The sequence below is a fragment of the Vanessa cardui genome, chromosome 1 (assembly GCF_905220365.1).
Source record: "Vanessa cardui chromosome 1, ilVanCard2.1, whole genome shotgun sequence".
NCBI classification, from domain to species: domain Eukaryota; kingdom Metazoa; phylum Arthropoda; class Insecta; order Lepidoptera; family Nymphalidae; genus Vanessa; species Vanessa cardui.
Window position 1 is genome coordinate 6817696 of NC_061123.1, and position 20057 is coordinate 6837752.

Consider the following 20057-nt stretch of genomic DNA (forward strand, 5'->3'; position numbering starts at 1 on the left):
TCAAGTATTTTTATACCAAATTTTACTTTTTCACATTTTATTTTTTTAGCCCCGATTAGATATCTCATCGGAAATATTAGATACAAAGCCATCGAGATTTTTTTTTAATATGCGTTGCCTGTAATTTCCATGATAAAATTCTGTAACTGTCATAAACTGGCTTTCGTTATTTTCCATCATAAATAAAATTTTAAATAGATTCCAGAGATGATTCTGATGAATTTCCAAAAAAGAAGCACTTTCGATGAGGAATTAAAAAAAAAAACGCTCTAACTACTATATTTTACTCATAAGCAGAAAATCAAATACTGATTATCCTTCTAACAAGCGAACTTGAGCCCTTCCATACCCAATTTCACTCCTGATGAATTTTCAAAACAGATATGACATTGCAACATCAGATATGAAGAATTTCCAAACTTTCATTCCTTAACTCCTGGCGAACTTATCTCTCTTAGGAGAAACATTTTGAAAAATTATTTCTTAGTGCTCACATAAGTTCTTGTTAGACACAGAGAACAGATGGGCTGTTTAGGCCACGTTTTATACATAGGTAATTTAAAATTTTACTAAGTAGATTCTAAGTTCTATGCCGAGGAAGCCAGTGTAATTAAAATCATAACGGGCATGAATATTTTAGGTATCGTACTCGAAGACGACACCCTCGTCACGGCGAGTGGGCAGGACTTCCGGGAGGCCGTTCGCCTCGCCGAAGTCAGAACGGCTCTAACCGTGGACCTCATGGAAATGCTGGGGTCTCCTCTTCCACGGTCCAAGGAAAGGACCCTCAGGAGGTGCGAGTACACCGTCCACGGGACGGTGCTTAAGTGCAGGCCCAGATGAAATACATGGGCCTGATCCTGGACGGTCGATGGAGCTTCGGGCAGCATTTTATCCATCTCGGCCCGAGGCTGATCATCGCCACCGTCACTATGCCGGCGTCTCTATTCCGGCGTAGTGAGGTCGATGGCGCTGTACGCTGCCCCGATTTGGATAGACGCTCTCACCACTAAAAATCGGGCCCTGCTGGGCAAGCCGCAGAGGGTCAGAGGGTACCGTACGGTGTCGTGGACTGCGGCGAAACTTCTCGCGGGCGATCCGCCCTGGGAGCTCCAGGCGGAGGTGCTCGCGGAAGTGTATCGGTTCCGGGTCGAGGCGAGGGACCGCGGCGAACGACCAGGGTCGGCGGAGATCGGGCGGATCAGGCCTCTAGCCCAGCAAGCCCTGATCGTCCGATGGCAGGAAGATCTGGGGTCACCCACGGCGGGCCTAGCGACAGTGGAGGCGATCCGTCCCCACTTGAGTCGCTGGGTCGAGAGGAAGTACGGCACACTGTCATACAGAATGACGCAGGTACTTACCGGACACGGATGCTTCGGTAAGTACCTGCACGGAATAGCGAGTCACCCTCCTGCCACGAGTGTGGTGCACCAGTGGATACGGCGTACCACGCCCTGTACGAGTGTGCTGCGTGGGGGCCCCAGAGGCACACCCTTGCAGCGACTATGGGCGGAGACCTTTCGCTGCCGAGCATCATCAACGCCCCCGCCTCGATAGGCGCCGTAGGAACTGGGGGGGTCCCAGTACCCCGGGAATCATCCCTAGGTGTAAGAGGCCCGCATAAGTAGGCCGACCGTCAGGGCGTCGCGGTAGCATGCGTAAGCGATCCCAAGGGTACCGCTGGTTTTTTAGTGGGTAAACCCGGCGTACTTGGGCGCACTCGGTGTCCACGGCTCCGGGAAGTCCCACACACCCCCTCACTTTTATTTACGTGGGGGAAGCGCGTAAAAAAAGTTTTTGCGGCGAGAAAAAAAAGGTATCGTACTCGAAGGCGCTGTCTATTTCTTCTTCTATAACTAATTTTTAGAGATGTGAGTTCGGTCTGTCACTGAAGCGTGTACTAGCAATCCACTGGTCCAAAGAGATAGATCTTGTAGTGCAGTTTTTAGTGGTGGTAGTATTCCAGAGCAACGAACGTCAGCGAATTCCACATAGTCCTGTGTTAAAAGAACTTCTTGTACGGGAAATCTGTAAATGATATTTTTCAAAAATATTAATAATAGGGTTGCGAATTACGAATAACCATTAAAAGCACAATTGCTGATCACCTGCAAGAAATAAAAACGAATTACTTTTAAAGTATTTCATCATTAATTTAATATAACAAAAAAGAAAATACAATACCAACTACTCATCCGGTTTGGCTTACACCCAAGGCACAATTAATTAAACGGGAAAAAACTTAAACGAGTATGTATTTGATGAACTGATAAAATAAAACAAAATATATTTAGTGATATTTCTCAAACTACATAGTACATACACATACACAGTTTTAAGGAGAAGAAGAAGGTTTATATTAATACATTGAAACTTTGCTTTTGCTCAAAGGGATTGGAGTTTATTGATAACAATTTTCTTTTTTATTTTCTTTACATATTTTTTTCCGTGCGTGAAATTAAATCTTTGCTAAAACGCAACAATTTAGTAAATTGCGATCAAGAATCCTCTTTTCTTTTCTGCCATCTACGGCTAGAGCTCTTTAAAATGAGACCATGACCGATTTTCTAATTGCGGCTTTTATCCCATTATCACTTGGACAAAAATCGGCTTATAGTTATTAATATGACTTTGATTAACTAACTAAAACTACAACACCATTTCTTTTATCTATAATAATAAAAATATCTGAACTATAAGCCGTTATGCTAAATGACTTATTAATAATCGTATGTAATCTAACGACGTTTGTAATCTTACGCTACACATACATATGCCCAAGCATTGGAGTAGCGTGGTGGAGTATGTTCCAAAACCTTTTTCTCAAGGGGGGAGAGGAGATAGGTATATACTCGGTAGTGGGAAATGTATAGGCTACTGTTATTGTAAAGCAATTCATTGTAGCTACTTATTATTATCAGAATTATTAGAGAAAGATAAAAATACATTGTATAATTTTTAATTATTTAATAATTAGAACAAGGAATTTCGTTTACAGCATACTTTTTCTTTTCTTTGAAAAATATGCTCCCAGCAATAAACGCGTAGAAATTTACTGAAAAACTTTTCTAATAAAATAATAATTGCCGAAATAAGATCAACTCGAATTTCCCTCAAAATTCTTTGTACTAACTTATTATTTAAAAAAAGTCTAAAGCTTTCTTAATGAGTAGAAAGAAAATCTTTAAATAAATAATATGATTTATCGTCATATATATTGGGCTAAGTTATTTAATTACTAGCCGTTTTCTCAAAGGATTATAATATTTTGAAATATGATTTTGTTCACAGTGCCCGTAATCTTATTTACAAAATATGCCAAATAGCTTTATTGCTCGTATAATTTCACATTAAATTAGTTTGGAAATATTTTGATATTTAAATTTTATTCATAATTTTTGCATTCAATTAGTAAGAATAACAAGTTACCACATATTATTGGATTTGTTTAAGATTTCAAGTTTTTCGCATCAGTTGAATAAAATCGAATAACTTTATTAAAATATATATATGTATGATGGTGTGGGTAAAACTTGGAATTTTGACAAGATGTGATAATGAAATTCAGAGGTACTTTTTTTTTTCTTTTTTTTATGGTATAGCTTCATTCATGTATTTAATTTGTGTTTATAATTCATCTCGTGGTCGGTCGTTAAGGAAAACATGAGGAATCTTGCATGTATTTAATTTGATAGAAATTCTGCTCCAAGTATATTCCAATAACTCGCATTGGAACAGCGTGGTAGAATGCGTTCCAAACCTTCTCCTTAAAGGGAGAGGAAGTCTTAGCCAAAAAATAGTATAGTCTCAGTAAAATTGACGCATTCTAACCACTGGACCATCTGATCTTGTTGAAAATATGTAATTTTCTAAATTATTTTATATGTTATTCCTTATTAAGTAGAAGAACACATTTTTAGAATTAGGATGAGCTAGACTTAATTATAATTAATACAAGTCGGCTTTCTGTTATCGATAAAGAAAATTGTGTGGCATTTTAAGATATATTTTAAATGGACTGAAGACCCACAAGTTTTCAGATACCTTGAACAAAATCTTAAGTTGTTACTTAGTTAAATTCAAATTGCGAAACTTTCAAAATTTATGCTCACAATTTAAGACACCTATTATGGTTACGCTAGTCGTTAAAACGATTCTGGATTTTTGGTCGTTTGTAAAAATTACCATAAAATATATGTACGCGATTTTTTTAATTTTATTAACGTTTAATTTTTATTGTTTATAATGAGAGCAATTATTTTTTTCACTCTTTAACATGACGAATATTTCATTCGTTTAAATTTCTAAAATACGAATTTAAACTTTGTAAACTTCAAAACAATTTTGGCTAAAGAGAGACGCCGAACCCTGGTAACCCAATCTCATTTAAGATAAACGAGTTGTTCTTAATTTATAATGAAGGCCTCGATGAGGAAACTTACCTCGGTTAATTAGTTCGTAATTTGACTAAGGAATGAAGGTGTACTTATTAAAAAAAAGGTATTTTTTCTCTCTTATAAAATAATTAAGATCTCTATTCTGAGAAACCAATTACGTGGGATTTCATTTCATGGATAGTTGACTGAAGAAAGTTGAACGTTGAGAGTATCTTTTGAGTATTTGTAACTTTCAAAAGACCGAACGTTCGATTTGAGAGGATATCGAAGAAATATTTCTTTATATCTCCTTATTGAGCATTCAATGGTAACGAAATTAGATTCACATGATTCAGCTTGCAGTTTATATTAAATATTTTTATTATAGTCATTTTAATGCTGGCTTAGTGAATTTCAATTGATATAATTGGCTTTTAACAGTTTATGTTTCTATTTTATCAAAATCAAAGGATAGAAATCGTATTGTATCTTTAGACAAGGATAAAAACACTAAAATATTTCTTTACTCAAGTAAGCTCTTCGAAGTGATTTTGATACATCACCGATAACATACAGTATGTTTATTTATATTCTATCATATTGAGTAAAATGCCTTACAGAAGATACATACATACTATTTCAATTTACCATTATCTAAGGTTGGAAATAACATAGAAACACTTGTAATCTGTTGATATATTCACCGCCTGAAGGTTACCACTAAACAGATGAATTCTCGTTATTTGATAACAATAATTATGATATTTACTTTAAGTTAATTATAAAAACTTTTATCATAAAAGTTGGCAATTTTCCTTTAGTGGAGACTCAGCTTTAGAAACCGTAGATATTTTAAAATGAGTGTTCGCAATACTGGGAGATAATGCCTCGGTTAATGGAGTGTCGCCGATGCAACGATGTTGAAACGCTAAGCGACTTTCACCATTACGGGATTTGTATACGTGAAATATTATGAAATTGTAACGCGGAAAACTAAAAGATTTTATTTATTTCCAGCTCCGTAAATGCTATATTTTTATTTTACTACTTTAATAATACATTTAAAAATATTTTATTTAATGACTAACTGTGCCCGCGACCTTGTACGCGTTTGAAAATAACATTTTTTTTATTATAGAATAAGTTACTCCTTATTATATCAGCTATCTGCCAGTGAAAGTCTCGTCAAAATTGGTGGAGCCGTTCCAGAGATTAGCCGGAACAAACAGACAGTCAGATAGACAGGCAGACAAAAATTGTAAAAAATGTTATTTTGGTATATGTACCGTGTATACATACATATGCATTGAGTAAAAAAAGGTTTTACTAATATTACAAATAGACACTCCAATTTTACTATACGTATAGATTAGAGATGTCAAAAGGAAATTGCAATACATAGAAAATTATGATTTGTATTATTACAATGAAGATAATGGTCCATATATCTCAGTTGATGTATTCTATTCATATAATGTTGTGATCGCATTCCATTTTTATATACAATTTCAAAGTTAATTAAGTAAACATCAATACAATGCAAATAGTCATAATTCAATTAAATCCTTTCAGTGCACGATATATACAATTCTATATAGAATAAAAAGTTACAGCATTTATCGTAAAAATAAATAATACCGTTGACAATACAGAAAAAAGTACAAACATATTTATATTGACACAAACGAATGAAATTCACAAGTTGCATGCAATATTTGAATATGAATTTTCTAACAATTGGTTGATTGATTAATATTTTGTTTAATTAGAATTATGATTAACATTACCGAAACTGACAGTTCATTGGTCTTTACTTAATTGAGATCTTACATACGGATTTACTGAGAAGAGTGATGGGTGTGTTCTTGTCGATCTGATCTGATGAGCTGGAGTCGACCAAACAGGAACTGAAAAGTGCTATCATGGGTCGGTCTCGACATGTATGAGTACTGGTTAGGTTTACTCCAAGGCAGTCCGACTAACGTGATCTTCTCAAACGCAGGCGGTTTTCTGGGATAGTCTAGCGTTGAGTCTCTTCGTTTCTCTGGATGATATTAAAGGCTACACCATTGTATGCCCTACTACTACACGAATTGAGCATAGTATTGAGCACGTATATATCGTCACTATTACGCAGCCTCTCCATGCAGAATGGAATATGGTCATGCAGCGAGGAAAATAAAAAAAGACAAAAAACTATCTAGGCTAGCATATTAGATCAAACCAAAACAATCTACATTGTTGGATTTTTCACTTCGATTTGGTTGCATTCATGTGTACAGCAGACACACATATAAATCTGCCGTGTTCATAGAGAATCAACTATTCTCTTTAATATACATATCTTGAGACCAGGCGTTCGTGTTGGTCGTTTGACATTTTATTTAATCCTGTAACATGCTGATTCAAAACTCCTTATGAGGTAACTTACTTCATTCAAATTGTTTCATTACACGTTACCATCCTTAAATTATTTCTACAAAAATGAATATTACAAATCACAAACTTTTCTTACCAAGCTGTCTATACAATACCTACAGTTTTAATTAGTATTAGTAAAAAAAAAAAATTTTTGGTAACTATAAAATTTAGTTTTATGGAATAAAATCTTTTTGACGCGCAACTAATTTTGCCTGAAATTTTGGGTATTAAGTTAAATTGGTTATGAAAATAAGCTTGAATGCGGCTTGCTTGGAAATTGGTTGGAAGACGAGCAAATGGGCCACATTATGGTAAGTGGTCACCGTAGCCCATAGACAAAGACGCTGTAAAAATTATTAACCATTCCTTACATCCCCAATGTGCCACTAATCTTGTGACCTAAGATATTATGTATCTTGTGCCTAGTTCACTTACCCTTCCAACCGAACTATAACACTACTAAGTATCGCTGTTTAGTGATAGAATATCTGATAAGTGGGTACTAACCCAGACCGGCTTGCACCAAGAAAATTTAATAAAATAAATCAATATTCAACTCCCGTCTCGGAACGACACTTTAGTAACTGACAATGGTATAATAATTGTAGTTTTAACAAGAAACGTATAATCAGATTACGAACGGAGAAACCTCTCGCTTCCAGAATAAGGCAATGATCATATTTAAGGCCTCACTAGATTTCGCCTAAGCTCCTTTGAGCATAGACGATGTCACCGCCACAAGGGATACTGTCTTTTTAGTTAGGGTCAAAGCAAACAAGACGGATTAATGCTTACCTTTTAGAATCAAACCCGCACAATATAGATATTAAATTCAATATTATATTAGTGAGTTTGAACAAGGGTCTGCTCCTGATATTCCGTAAGCCCGAAATGTAATCCTTCATGAAATTATTACGAAGAAAGATTAAAAACCATATGTAAGTAAATCTTTATTGTTTTGTTGATATTTCAATCTGATATGAAAAGAGTACATTTTGTGTTTATTTCGAATATGTTGAAACAAAGTCTGTAAATGTTTCTTCTGGGCTGAGGCTTCCTTTTTTTGAGGAGTTGGTTGCATGCTGCTCCGATGTGGTCTGATAGATAAACCTTTGGTAAATTTTCACCCAATACATGTATTTTTCATCACGATGCTGTCAACGACGAGAAGATGAATTACAAACGCAAAAACACATAAAAATTAAGCTTGTCCGAGTTTGAACGTGGAATCGTTTGAGATTAACGTGTTCTAGTCGCTGGGTTATCTCGGCTTAATGACGAGTAAAGGTAAAGCGGCCTGATAATATCCCATTACTGGGCAAAGGTCTCCTACCTCTTATTATAAAAGATTTGGAACCTTTCCATCACCTACTCTGATACCGATTGGTCCATGTTTTCCTTAATTGTCGAGCACGACGACAATAAAATCACTTGATATCAGTAGTGTTTGTCAGCTCACACTGTTGAATTAAATTTATAATATTTTGACTAAATACTGAAATTAATTTACAAAGTACATTTCACGGCAGCCATTTTCAACGCAGGAACGCGAACTCTGCAATAGACATTACCCTGGATGAGAACGATGCAATCTTAGAGCTCTTAGGTATACCATAATAGAAATATTATTTCTTTAAATATGAAAAGCAAAAAATCGAGAAAATTCTTTAAAGGCAAGCCTGGCTTTTGGATAAAGGTTACTTTACGCCACCCAAGCGATTGCCAGTACTTTATGCGGTATAACATATATTTTTATGACTGCGGATGAAACGATGACATTTTTTACATAATTTGTAATGAATTAAAAGGCATTATGAATTAACCAGTAAATTCATATTTACTTTCAAAAAAATGATCGTTATCAATTCAGCCATTTTTGTGTGGCCTTTGGTGTGCGTTATCTTCGCTGGCTGTGAACAGATTATGATGATTTGTTTGTTAGACAATTGGGCGATATAATTGTTGTGTCAGTTTAATTAAAAAAAATTACATACAACAATAACAACAACAGTAACAATAGCCTGTAAATTTCCCACTGCTGAGCTAAGGAATTTCTATGAAATTATACACTTGCAGATTTCCTCACGTTGTTTCACCGCCGACCATGAAATCATTTATAAACACAAATGAAGCACATGAATATTCAGTTGTGCTTGCCTGGGTTTGAACCTGTAATCATCGGTTAAGATGCACGCGTACTAACCATTGGGCTATGTCGGCTCAACTCCATATATTCTTCATATTTTCATCATTTACGAAGAGTTATTAATGATTCTTGCTTCATTGCGTTTTACGTTTAGAATAGTTAGATGTAAATTATAATGAATAGAAAACCACTAATGGTGGTAAACGATGTTTATTATAAATGAGCAGCGAGCTTGAGGCGTGTTCGTCTATAATACTGAATCGATACTAATAATTTACCACTAAATATTTGTTATTTGTTTTATTCAAGCTTCCTATAAGGAAGATAATAGAATAGGACGTCTTTATCTAGTCTTACAGAGTAATCACGAGGAAACTCAATGCGTGTGTTTCAAATTACAAGCGAAAATCATATTCAGCGGTTTCGAAACGTCTGCGGAGCGAGATAACGCTACAAATGTCAATCTCCGTAGGTCTCCTTCATTTCGGGAGGATCAAAGTTAGAGTGGGGATTATAAGGGTCTAAGATAAGCTTATTTTCAAATGGCTAATTTTATACCTAAGGTTTTTGTTGAAATCCTAAACCCTGTCTAAGATTTCACGTAACGTCTTTCTCTTGTCTCGTTTGCCTTTATAATTTCGTTAATATTATAATTACTTTATTGTATTTATCTTCAAGATCTGAAAAACTATTCGGTATTATAGAATAGGGTATTGTATTACATAATTAAATTTCTTAATTTTGGTGAAAGTTTTATAATTAATGAAATTCGAGACATTTGATGAGGCTGAATAACTTTTTTTCATGGAAGAATTATTTGAATAAACGTGGATTAAATTGAAGAAGTACAATTTCATGGATTCGGACACCGGAAAGGTGAACTTTGTGTTATTTCTCAGACCACTTACCTTAACGAAAATAATGGTAACGGAAAAAGAATTTCGTTTATGAAAATGTGAGTTAATTGCTTCATAACACGTTTACTCTTGACGAGGGTCCGGGTAAGATACAAAAGCGTCTCCCCTAAAACCTTTTAACGAGCTCGTTAATCTCGTATGGCATAATTTTTGACATATCATAAGTACTATTTTTGTTCGAAGCCCGTTATGAAATCTTCATATTTGTATAAGAAAACCGGTTATATACTTATACCTACTTATATAATTATGAAATAAATAAACTAATATATATAATGGATTTTAAAATTAGAATATTTTGCTATTATAATAAGATAATTAATTATTATAATTTTAAAATTGATTAAGCGCGCTAGTATTATTATATAATTTATGATTTATATGAGCGTGACATTTTATCACTAATGAATATAAAACAAATAGCCATTGAAAATATTAAGTACTATCATTAAAAACATAATGGACATAAAATTATAAGTATTATTAATAAAGTAAGTACTGAGACATAGTTTCAAAACAGTATTTATAAGCACATTTTATATGTAATATATTTATAAAAAAGATAGAATGAGTATAAGAATAATAATAAATAATATAAATAATTCGATTATATTAACCCACATACGTGGATGTGATCGTATTAGTCAATTTTTTTTCTAACAAACAAAAATAAAAGCAATAAATGACTATTAAAGCGCCAAGTTACGTTCTACTAAGTAATATAATATGTGTAACTTATTAAAAACGGTAACAAAAAAAAAGTCAATATATCCTACAGATACTATCGATCGTTTTGCATATCAGTACAAATTATCTACTGATTGAACGGACAAGCAAAAGGTAATCCTTTTAAAAGGTTTCTTCGAATACTTTACTTAATTACTTTTGAAGTCAAAGGAATGTTTTAATTTTTATGAAGGTAAGATTCCACATAGAAATGGAACGAGTGCATATTTTTCTTCCGTCTTCAGAACTATCGTGACGAGTAAAGCAATGTTTGTTAATATAAATTAACAAATTCACTATCTGTGTAAATAGAACTGCGAGACTTGTTTCCAAGTTAAAATGGAAAAGTTTTAGCTTTAAAAGAGGCAGACGGAGTGCACTGTTAAAATGTTAAAGTTTTTTTTCTTGCAATAGCTACAGCGTATTTTTAACATCGGATCCTTTTAAATTGTGGTTTTCATTTTAAATTCAGATTGTATTTCAAATCGCAAAGCATATTTTACTTGCTGATGAAAATGGTGAAAATGTTTCTTTTTTTAAAAATTAACATGGGTCGTTAAGAGTTTTAAATTCCCCATTTAAGTGTTTTCTTTTTTATTAAAAAAGAAAGATATTTTTTTTCCTTTTGCCCGCCCTTCATTTCTTAATCGTTTCATAAAACAACGAAAACAATAGACTGTTTCTGTGAATACTTTTGCGATTTGTAAAGTTTTCCACCTGTTGATTATTCGATGAAATTATAAGACGGATTTTATCGTCTAACAACTGCGACACAATATTATTGACTTTCCTTTGACGTTCAGAAATGCATAAAGAAAATATCGCTTATTAAGTGTTCATGGGTCAGCGGGTTGAAATGATAAACATCATTTACGACGTTGAAATTACTCGATATCTGCCTCCTCGGCGAAATTCTATAAGGTCAATAACGTCCCTAAGACGTTCGCCTGGAGCGGTTTTATGGGAATGAGCGCAGATATTGCATCCAGCGAATATTAGTGCCTGCTACTTGATCCACCGAAGTGCCATCTTTTACCATCTTTTTCCAATATTCTTGAATATCGACTGCGTCAGTAACGACTAACATCGTCGGCAACTTGCCACATAAAGAGCATCGTACACTCCGTTATTGTTTTCTGCATTCAACAAGTTTAATGTGATGACGTTCCGGCAAAGTGTATTAAAATATTTATATATTTATAAGTTGAAGTTCAAAAGTTGCGAAGCGTTTTTATTTAATCAGTATGAAAGTTATGGAATAAAGAAGCGTTAGAATTTCATAATATAATATATTCTGCAGACATATTTTTCATTGCATTTAATCATACACATAGAGAAGTAGTATGTGTAAAAATTATATTATAACTATTTAAGAGGTGTTGATAGTTTAAATATTATTACATAATTAACTATTTTTAAATAACTTAACAAACAATTTTCGTGCATTTTGTATTTTTACTTATTAGACACAAGATATTTTTATGAGTGTTTTTAATGTTCTTTATTTGTTAAATAAATAAATATAATGAGTTTTTTTTTTCTATTTTCTATGTATTTTTTAATTAAAATTTATGACTGAATTTATAATCTTTAAAAAAAATCTTTTTACTTTCATTTCTCTCCTTTATATAAGAAGTTGTATTAGCAATGCAAAGATCATTGCGCACGCCCGCACCAAAGGGATTAAGATTATACGAAGCAAAAGTTAACTGCTGACCGAGTTTTGTTGAACTACTGGAAACTAGCGACTGTCCGTGACTTCTTAGACGAGTAATAAATTTGTAATTAAGAACAGATGCAAAGATTTCACTTAGATAGTCTTAGCCTTTTAAGACTTGTTTCGATGAATAATCTTAGGATGGTCATAAGTTTAAACAACGATATTCTTCCAGATTCATTTATTAACACTATTTTACTCACTAATTCATGATTCACAACGCATTCCGTATTTATATCCAAATCTGGCCTATAACAAAACAGCCGCCGCGTTCGAATTCTTGACATTCTTTTTCTTACCGGCCAGTATCAGACATTCGGCCAGTATTAATCGTGAAAAATTAAAATACATTACAATATATTCTAAAAATAGTCGATCGATATGTTATTACTTAAATTATTCTAATAAATTATAGTTATAAAATGTGTAAAAAATAATAACTCTAACAACAATGATTCTTAAAAAATATGCACAAGTTGCGCTGTTAAGGTCACTGAAATCTATACTTACTGTAGTTATATATAAAAACTATTTCCGTTCGCGGCTTCGCCCAGGTATGCGGTTTTGGCAGGCGCAAGGTACTCTATGTTGTTTTCGGTACACCTGACAAAGTGTGTGTAAAATTTCACGTTTACAGTTGAGTTGTTTAGTACCAAAGGGTAAAGTAAACAAACGTAATTACTTTTGCATTTATGTCATCAATTATGATTATAAGAATATTACGATTACATATTATTTAAGACACGTATATTTTTCGCAAATAATAGACCATCTGAAAAAATTCTTTAAAATTGTTTAGAGTTTCCAAACAAACAAACTCTATTATTTTAAAAGTATATATAACCTTAGCTATTCTTTGTACAATTTATGTCGACACTTTGATGAACGTTTCTGTTACAGTATCGGTGACAAGCTGTAGGGGCGCTCAAGTCATAACAGATTTATTTTTAGAAAATGTTATAAAAAAATTTTAACAAAAAGAAAAACCGACTTCAAACAAAACACTATTTTAAAACAAATGAATATGCACGAAAAAGTAATAAAAATAATTGCGTATTCAACATATTTTTTAGAGTCTTTCTAAGTTAAATGAAATGAAAAATATTAGACTACTTAAAAGTCGATTAACGATTATATCATGTAGTTATAGTTATTGGTATATTTGGAGCCGGTGTCAGCCACGGTGCCCTTGCCCCAACAATCAAAAGAAAGAAGCGATACGAGCCCCTTGATTGATCCAGTATATTATTGTGTAAAAGTTAATTTGTAAAAAACATATTTGTCAAAGTATTCTCGTATTGTTTTTTGATAGATATACTGTAGGGTTTTATTGGCTGACACCGACTCCAAATATAACAATAATTATAACTACATGATATAATAGTTAATCGACTTTTAAGTAGTCTAATATTTTTCATTTCATTTAACTTAGAAAGACTCTAAAAAATATGTTGAATACGCAATTATTTTTATTACTTTTTCGTGCATATTCATTTGTTTTAAAATAGTGTTTTGTTTGAAGTCGGTTTTTCTTTTTGTTAAAATTTTATTTATTTTTTGATTTTAAGTGAAGCTGATGTTGACTAACTAATTTTTTTTTAATATGGATAGATTAAACGTTCCGTTTATATGAGTCAGAAACTACTTCGAGGACAATTTCAAAGGAAACTTGCGAATAAAGCAAAAATAGACTTTCGAAAATGCGGGTTTAATACGTCACGCGGCGTAAACTACAAGGATCCCTCGAAAGATCTGTAATCGAACTCAGCAAAAAAACCTTTGAAAAAGACCAACTATATTTCGTACATTATATGACATCACATCACATACACAAAATTTGATTAAAGATAGTAAGAAATTCTGCCCCATATCGCACCCTAACTGCGAGCCGTATAGGAGTTCCATCACTACTTTTTTTTAAAAGATAGTGTGATTCAAGGGGAAGGTTTGTGTATATAAAACATGAACAATATAGTAAAGAAACACTGATAATTTTAGAAGTTTGCGATGTGATGTCGTATATAAACAAATTCTGTAGTATATTTAGTATCAGTATTGCACCCGTGCGAAGCCGGGGTGGGTAGCTAGTTGATTATAATATTCGACTATGATAATTACATAAACATAACCACATTATGGAAGGTGACTCAAATATCCAAATAACCTATAAATAAAAGATTCGACCGAGTATCGCTAACGTGCTCCTCACAATTGTTCCGTTCCCTTCCGTTCCGTTACTTTGTCATGGATCCTGTGCTCAGAACCTTACCAAACTTTCACCAAATTACCCTTGAAGTATATATTTTATAATAAAAAAAGAATTATCAAAATTGGTTAACGTGATTTTCAGTTATTCAGCTATTTGTCGCGCATATACATAATGCAAATTTAAGACTTATGTCGTTTTCACGTGGATACCATCATCAGAAAAAAAAATGGGACCCCCACGGGAAGCACTACCTTTCAAACAAAAAAAAAAATTATCAAAATCGGTCCACCCAGTGAAAAGTTATGAGGTAACAAACATAAAAAAAAAAAAAAAAAAAAAAAATACAGACGAATTGATAACCTCCTCCTTTTGGAAGTCGGTTGAAAAATTATAATAAAGGCGCATTGCACGCCGGCCAGTACACTAAGTATATTTAAAAAAAGTAGTTGCAAGAACTGTTCAAGCAAACAATATGAAAATTAAATTTAAAATTTAAATTAGTCTCCACTTTGATGAAACTGTAATAAATATATGTATCTATAAAAGATTAATTATTTTACGTAACACGCGTATTACTTACATTGGCGTGTGGATGGAGGCCCCAAGTGATAGCGGCGATGACAGCCTTAGGGGCAAGTTGGACTAAATGCTACACAGAGCAACATCTTTCATTCAGGCATTTCAATTGCTGACCCTAGGAGAGAGACTATCGCCCCGTAAGGCACTGACGTCAACCGTGGAGTAAGAGGACCTCGGTTTTTGTAATAAGAACCATTGTTCAAATCCTTTCAACGACTAGAAAAGGCCTGATCATTTTTAAACCGCTGAATACATTTTATTGTATTATAATTACGCACATTCGCGATCAAGTCCAAGTTAAATCAGAATCAATTCATCCACTTAGAAGTTTTAATTCTATAGATACGTCTGTTGAACAACTTAAGCCTTTTTGGTTAAAATAAATGAATTAATTACCACATTGATACCTAGTTTTGCATGAATAACATAATCAAAAAAATACTTTTTACACTTTTAAGTTTGAAGTATATTTTTTAATTATATTACAACCTTAGAAGTGAAATGAGTTTTTATTGTAATAACAGCTTTCAGTAATTTTGTGTTGTCAAGTTGACAATTAGTATAAAATATATCGTCTTTCTTTGCTTCACGCGGTATTATCTTTTAATTACGAAAATGATTCTGCCCAACCTCTTGATTAAAGTCAAGGTGAATTAAAATATTTGCTTTAATTTGTGATATAATGTGTTAAACATCATCAACACTTATTGAAAATGGGTATGGGTTCCTACCACCCCCACATACACACACACACACACACACACACACACACACACACATTCTACCAATAACCAGCAGTACTTCTTATTATTGTATTCTAGCTTAAAGGGTTATTGAGTAATACAAATACAACAGCCACAATATCTTAGCTGTGCTAACCGTTTATAAAGAGGTGGCTCATTTGCTAACTTAACAACCTACATATTTTCAATAAGAAAAGGTCATACCCAAATCAATATTGTATTTCAATTTGAAGACGCATTGATTCGTTTTATTTTTCAGATTCATAAATTATTCAGAAATATTTCAACATCCAAATATTTTTTTAGTGAAGAGTTAAATGTTCATCGAGACTCTAGAGATAATAATACCCACACACCGTTTGAATTCTCCGAAGCGAATATAAAGGTATACCATTCGTAGTATTTGGGATAATTTGTAAAGGTTTTTTGGTTAGATTTTAAAACAAAAAATAAAACAAACTCACTTTATTGTCTATGTCTGTCTGTGATAATGTTAACGTTTCATATTAATCTAAAGCAGTTTTAAATTAATTAATTGAAAATAAATGCAATCAAAGGAAGATATATTGAGGAAACCTGCTCAAAAGGTTCTCATCAAATTTCCACTGCTAGGCTAAAGCATCCTCTCCCTTTGAGGAGAAGGTTTGTAACATATTTCAACACGCTGTTCCAATGCGGGTTGGTAGAATACGCATGGGTCAGAATTTCTATGAAATTAGACACATGCAGGTTTCCTCACGATGTTTTCCTTCAACGCCGAGCACGAGATGAAATTTAAAAACAAATTAAGGACATTATTATATAGTGGTGCTTGCCTGGATTTGAACCCGCAATCATATGTTACATGATGTACGCGGTCTAACCACTGGGCTCAATTTGGATTAAATTCTGTGAGGTACCCGTTGCAGCAGCGAATTAGCCAATCTCCATAGAAAAAAGACAAAGCTTTGGGCCAGCAGTAGAAAATTTGGTTGCTTTACTTACTTATAATATAATTCCACATAAGAGTCAATGCATTTTGAACCGTAGGATATAAGTCATTCTGTATAAAATAGAACAACCATTTACAATACACGAACAATAGGGTTTGTTGCGTTTTAGAGACTGTCAGCTATCATTCAGAATTATCCTGAGGGATTTCAACGATCTGCAATGAGCGCTGCTATGGACATTGTACAAAGGCAGATAGGATGGGTCCCAATATCTGCTATGCACAAAGTGGCTGAAGTACTCAGTATACCCAGGATGAGGGTTTACGAATGGGCTACATTCTATTCAATGGTTAAAAGGTATATAACACTATGAATTCAGATTAATATACGACTTTATTCCGATGATCATTAAGTTTGGAATATCTGTAGATTTATTGGAGAAGTTTTTGTAAATCGTCGCTAGATGGCGCTACCGGATACAAACTTCTCTACTCTTCAAACCAACGCCGTGACGATTAGTACACATTTGAGAACAGACAATGTTTTCGCGCAATTCTTATCATATTTGAATAGGAAACATTGCAAGCCATGCCGGGCATTAACTAATATAATATATTATATACAAAAAATATAATATGCCAAAAAAAAAATCCAGATATAAAACAACGTGTTTTTCTATTAAGGCTGTATCAACTGAGTGTCAGTCTGGACGTTATTCGGAAATAACATAGGGTCTACTTGAAATTACTATAATAAATACAATATTATTTTAGAATATATTTATATTGAGAAAATATTTCAAACAAATAGTTAAACATATACTAAAACACTTACTGTGTAAATTGTGAGTAATCGTTTCAAAATGTATTTGTAAGAGTTAATGTCAGAGAAATACAAATAATTTACCATTATGAAACGGATATTGTATTTGGTTTTAAATATGGACTAGGATTTAGTTAAAGAATATTGGAAATTACTATTTGTAAAGTTTAAAATCATTTTATTTATTACAGAAGATACAGAGGAAAGTTTAATGTCAAAGTTTGCGTCACCACACCCTGTATGCTTCGAGGTGCAGACGTTATTCTTCAGATGGTAGAAGAATCTACACTGTGCTGTACTGGCGGGGTATCTGCGGACGGTATGTTTGGCGTCGATATTGTGCAGTGCCAAGGGGCCTGTGTTAATGCCCCAGTTATAGTAGTGGATGACGATTATTACGTAAGTATTAAAAAAATGTATTTTTTAATTAAAAACATGTATTTTTTTAATTGGTGGATGTCCCGCCAGTAGGTAAGTATTTACCACTTTCTATAGACATTGAAACCATAATAAATATTAACGATACTTACAAGGATCTTATGTTCTGTGTACCTAGATGAACACTGGCTGGAGTACCTGTAATTTTCTTGGAATTGTTTTTTGTTACTTCCAATTGTAGCTTGTCACCAGATGACACTGCCGGACACAAACATTTATACTCTACAAATAATTTCCATGAAGATTAGTGTACATTTTAACAGGGAGAATGTTTGGCGCAAGTCTTAATCTCACTCCAAACTGGAACAGAACAATATAAAATATTTGATGAGAGAGAAGTATCTACCTAGATAGGCTTGTACAAAGCCCTATCACCAAATAAAATGTTTTAGACGGAGACGTCTATTTATTACGACATCAATGCATAAAATGGAATCCGAACTAGGTTACCGAATGTTTCGCCCAAGGCAATGTTTCAGACAAGAAAGACCCCATTTTGTTTCATGTGCTTTTTATAGTGTAGCATTTAGTTACAAAAATAAATTTTGATAAACCATACACTATAGCTATTGTTAGTCACTATGCAATAATAGGTACTTATTTATATTTATAATGTGCTTTTATATTCCAATGCCAGTGAAATTTGAATTTGGAATGAATATTTTGTACACATAAAAAACATTGTTAACTCATGAAAAGGTTGTAATATGATATTCGAAATTGATTATACTGGAACGTCTGATTAAATTTAGGACATGAATAGGCTCATACGATCGTACATGTATCCAAAATCAAGCCGTATAATCTCTATGGTTATCCAATGAATTAGCGAGGATTTCCATTTCCGAACGTATAATTAGATGAGATGGTATACTCGCCTTAGTAATATGTGTTAGAGTAAGGTTCATTGTTTATTTAAGACATTCACCCTTACAGGAGGACGTCAATGAATGTGATGTACATAATATTATACAAACGTTGAAATCTGGAAGAATTCCGCCTTGGGGTCCTCAGTAAGTTATAAATGTATTTATAAAAAGTTTAAAAAAAAATATATATTTTTTTTTAATAAATGTGGCAATTATGATTTTGTTCGAATTAGGGACCTCTTCTGTTTTTGAAATTTGCGAAATATATTACTTGAATATCAAGTTGTTTCCAGGAACTGTTTTAGAGAGGTTTAATAAATTTGACTTCTTACGATACCTTTAATAGGCTACGTGATGTTTACGAAAAGTACCTTTTTAACTCGAATAGAGAGCAATTGATAGTTATTTCACTTTTATAAAGTGGAATTTTGTCATCATCTATTCATATCATTCATTATTATTTCGTTCGTCGATACTGAACGTCAGACCATATATCTTGTCTTGTTCGTATATGTACCAACAACCGTCTCTTAAATATCAACATGTATTCGATCTTTATGTACCATTTTTCTTATACTTCTTTGTTTGAATAATAATTTTGACGATATATTGTAATAGATCCGATAGATTCGCCGCTGAACCAATAACTGGCATAACTACTCTAATAGAAGAACCACCACCGCCTGGATTTGGTATACAACCAGCCTTATTCAGTCCAGTTTGATCCTGTGCATCAAGCGAAGAAATATATATCATGTCTTATTGAAATAAATTAAAATATTTACTTTTATTTTATTCTTATTTTACTAAAATTTGGAGTTGAGATGGTTAGAACGCGTGCATCTTAATCGATGATTGCGGATTCAAACCTAGACAAGCACCACTGTATATATGTGCTTAATTTGCGTATATAATTCATCTCGAGCTCGGCTGTGAAGGAAAACATCGTGAGGAAACCTGCATGTGTCTAATTTAATCGACATTCTGCCACATGTGCATTCCACCAACCCGCATTGGAACAGCGTGGTGGAATATGTTCCAAACCCTCTCCGTAATGGAAGAGGAGACCTTAACCCAGCAGAGGGAAGTTTACAGGCTGCTACTTTTACGTTTACCCAAATTTAAGATATGTGTTTGGGACTATGAGTGTAAGTGACGGACT

At 33.4% G+C, this 20057-nt stretch overlaps 1 protein-coding gene across 1 annotated transcript; it reads left to right on the forward strand.

The window, feature by feature from the left end:
• Positions 1–627: 627 nt before the first annotated feature.
• On the forward strand, positions 628–19619 carry LOC124542531 (probable NADH dehydrogenase [ubiquinone] flavoprotein 2, mitochondrial). The gene is made up of 6 exons (XM_047120492.1): positions 628–819; positions 16106–16219; positions 16936–17123; positions 17780–17987; positions 18963–19039; positions 19514–19619. The coding sequence occupies exons 1-6, from the start codon at positions 628–630 to the stop codon at positions 19617–19619; spliced, it is 885 nt and encodes a 294-aa protein (XP_046976448.1).
• The last annotated feature ends 438 nt before the right edge of the window (positions 19620–20057 follow it).

What these genes read in the sequence shown, in the direction of transcription:
- LOC124542531 (XM_047120492.1), top strand. Translation starts at nt 628, where the DNA reads ATGAATATTTTAGGTATCGTACTCGAAGACGACACCCTCGTCACGGCG. An exon ending in TCTCCGAAGCGAATATAAAG is followed by an intron (nt 16,220 to 16,935) that starts GTATACCATTCG and finishes GTTGCGTTTTAG; the next exon opens with AGACTGTCAGCTATCATTCA. An exon ending in ATTCCGCCTTGGGGTCCTCA is followed by an intron (nt 19,040 to 19,513) that starts GTAAGTTATAAA and finishes ATATTGTAATAG; the next exon opens with ATCCGATAGATTCGCCGCTG.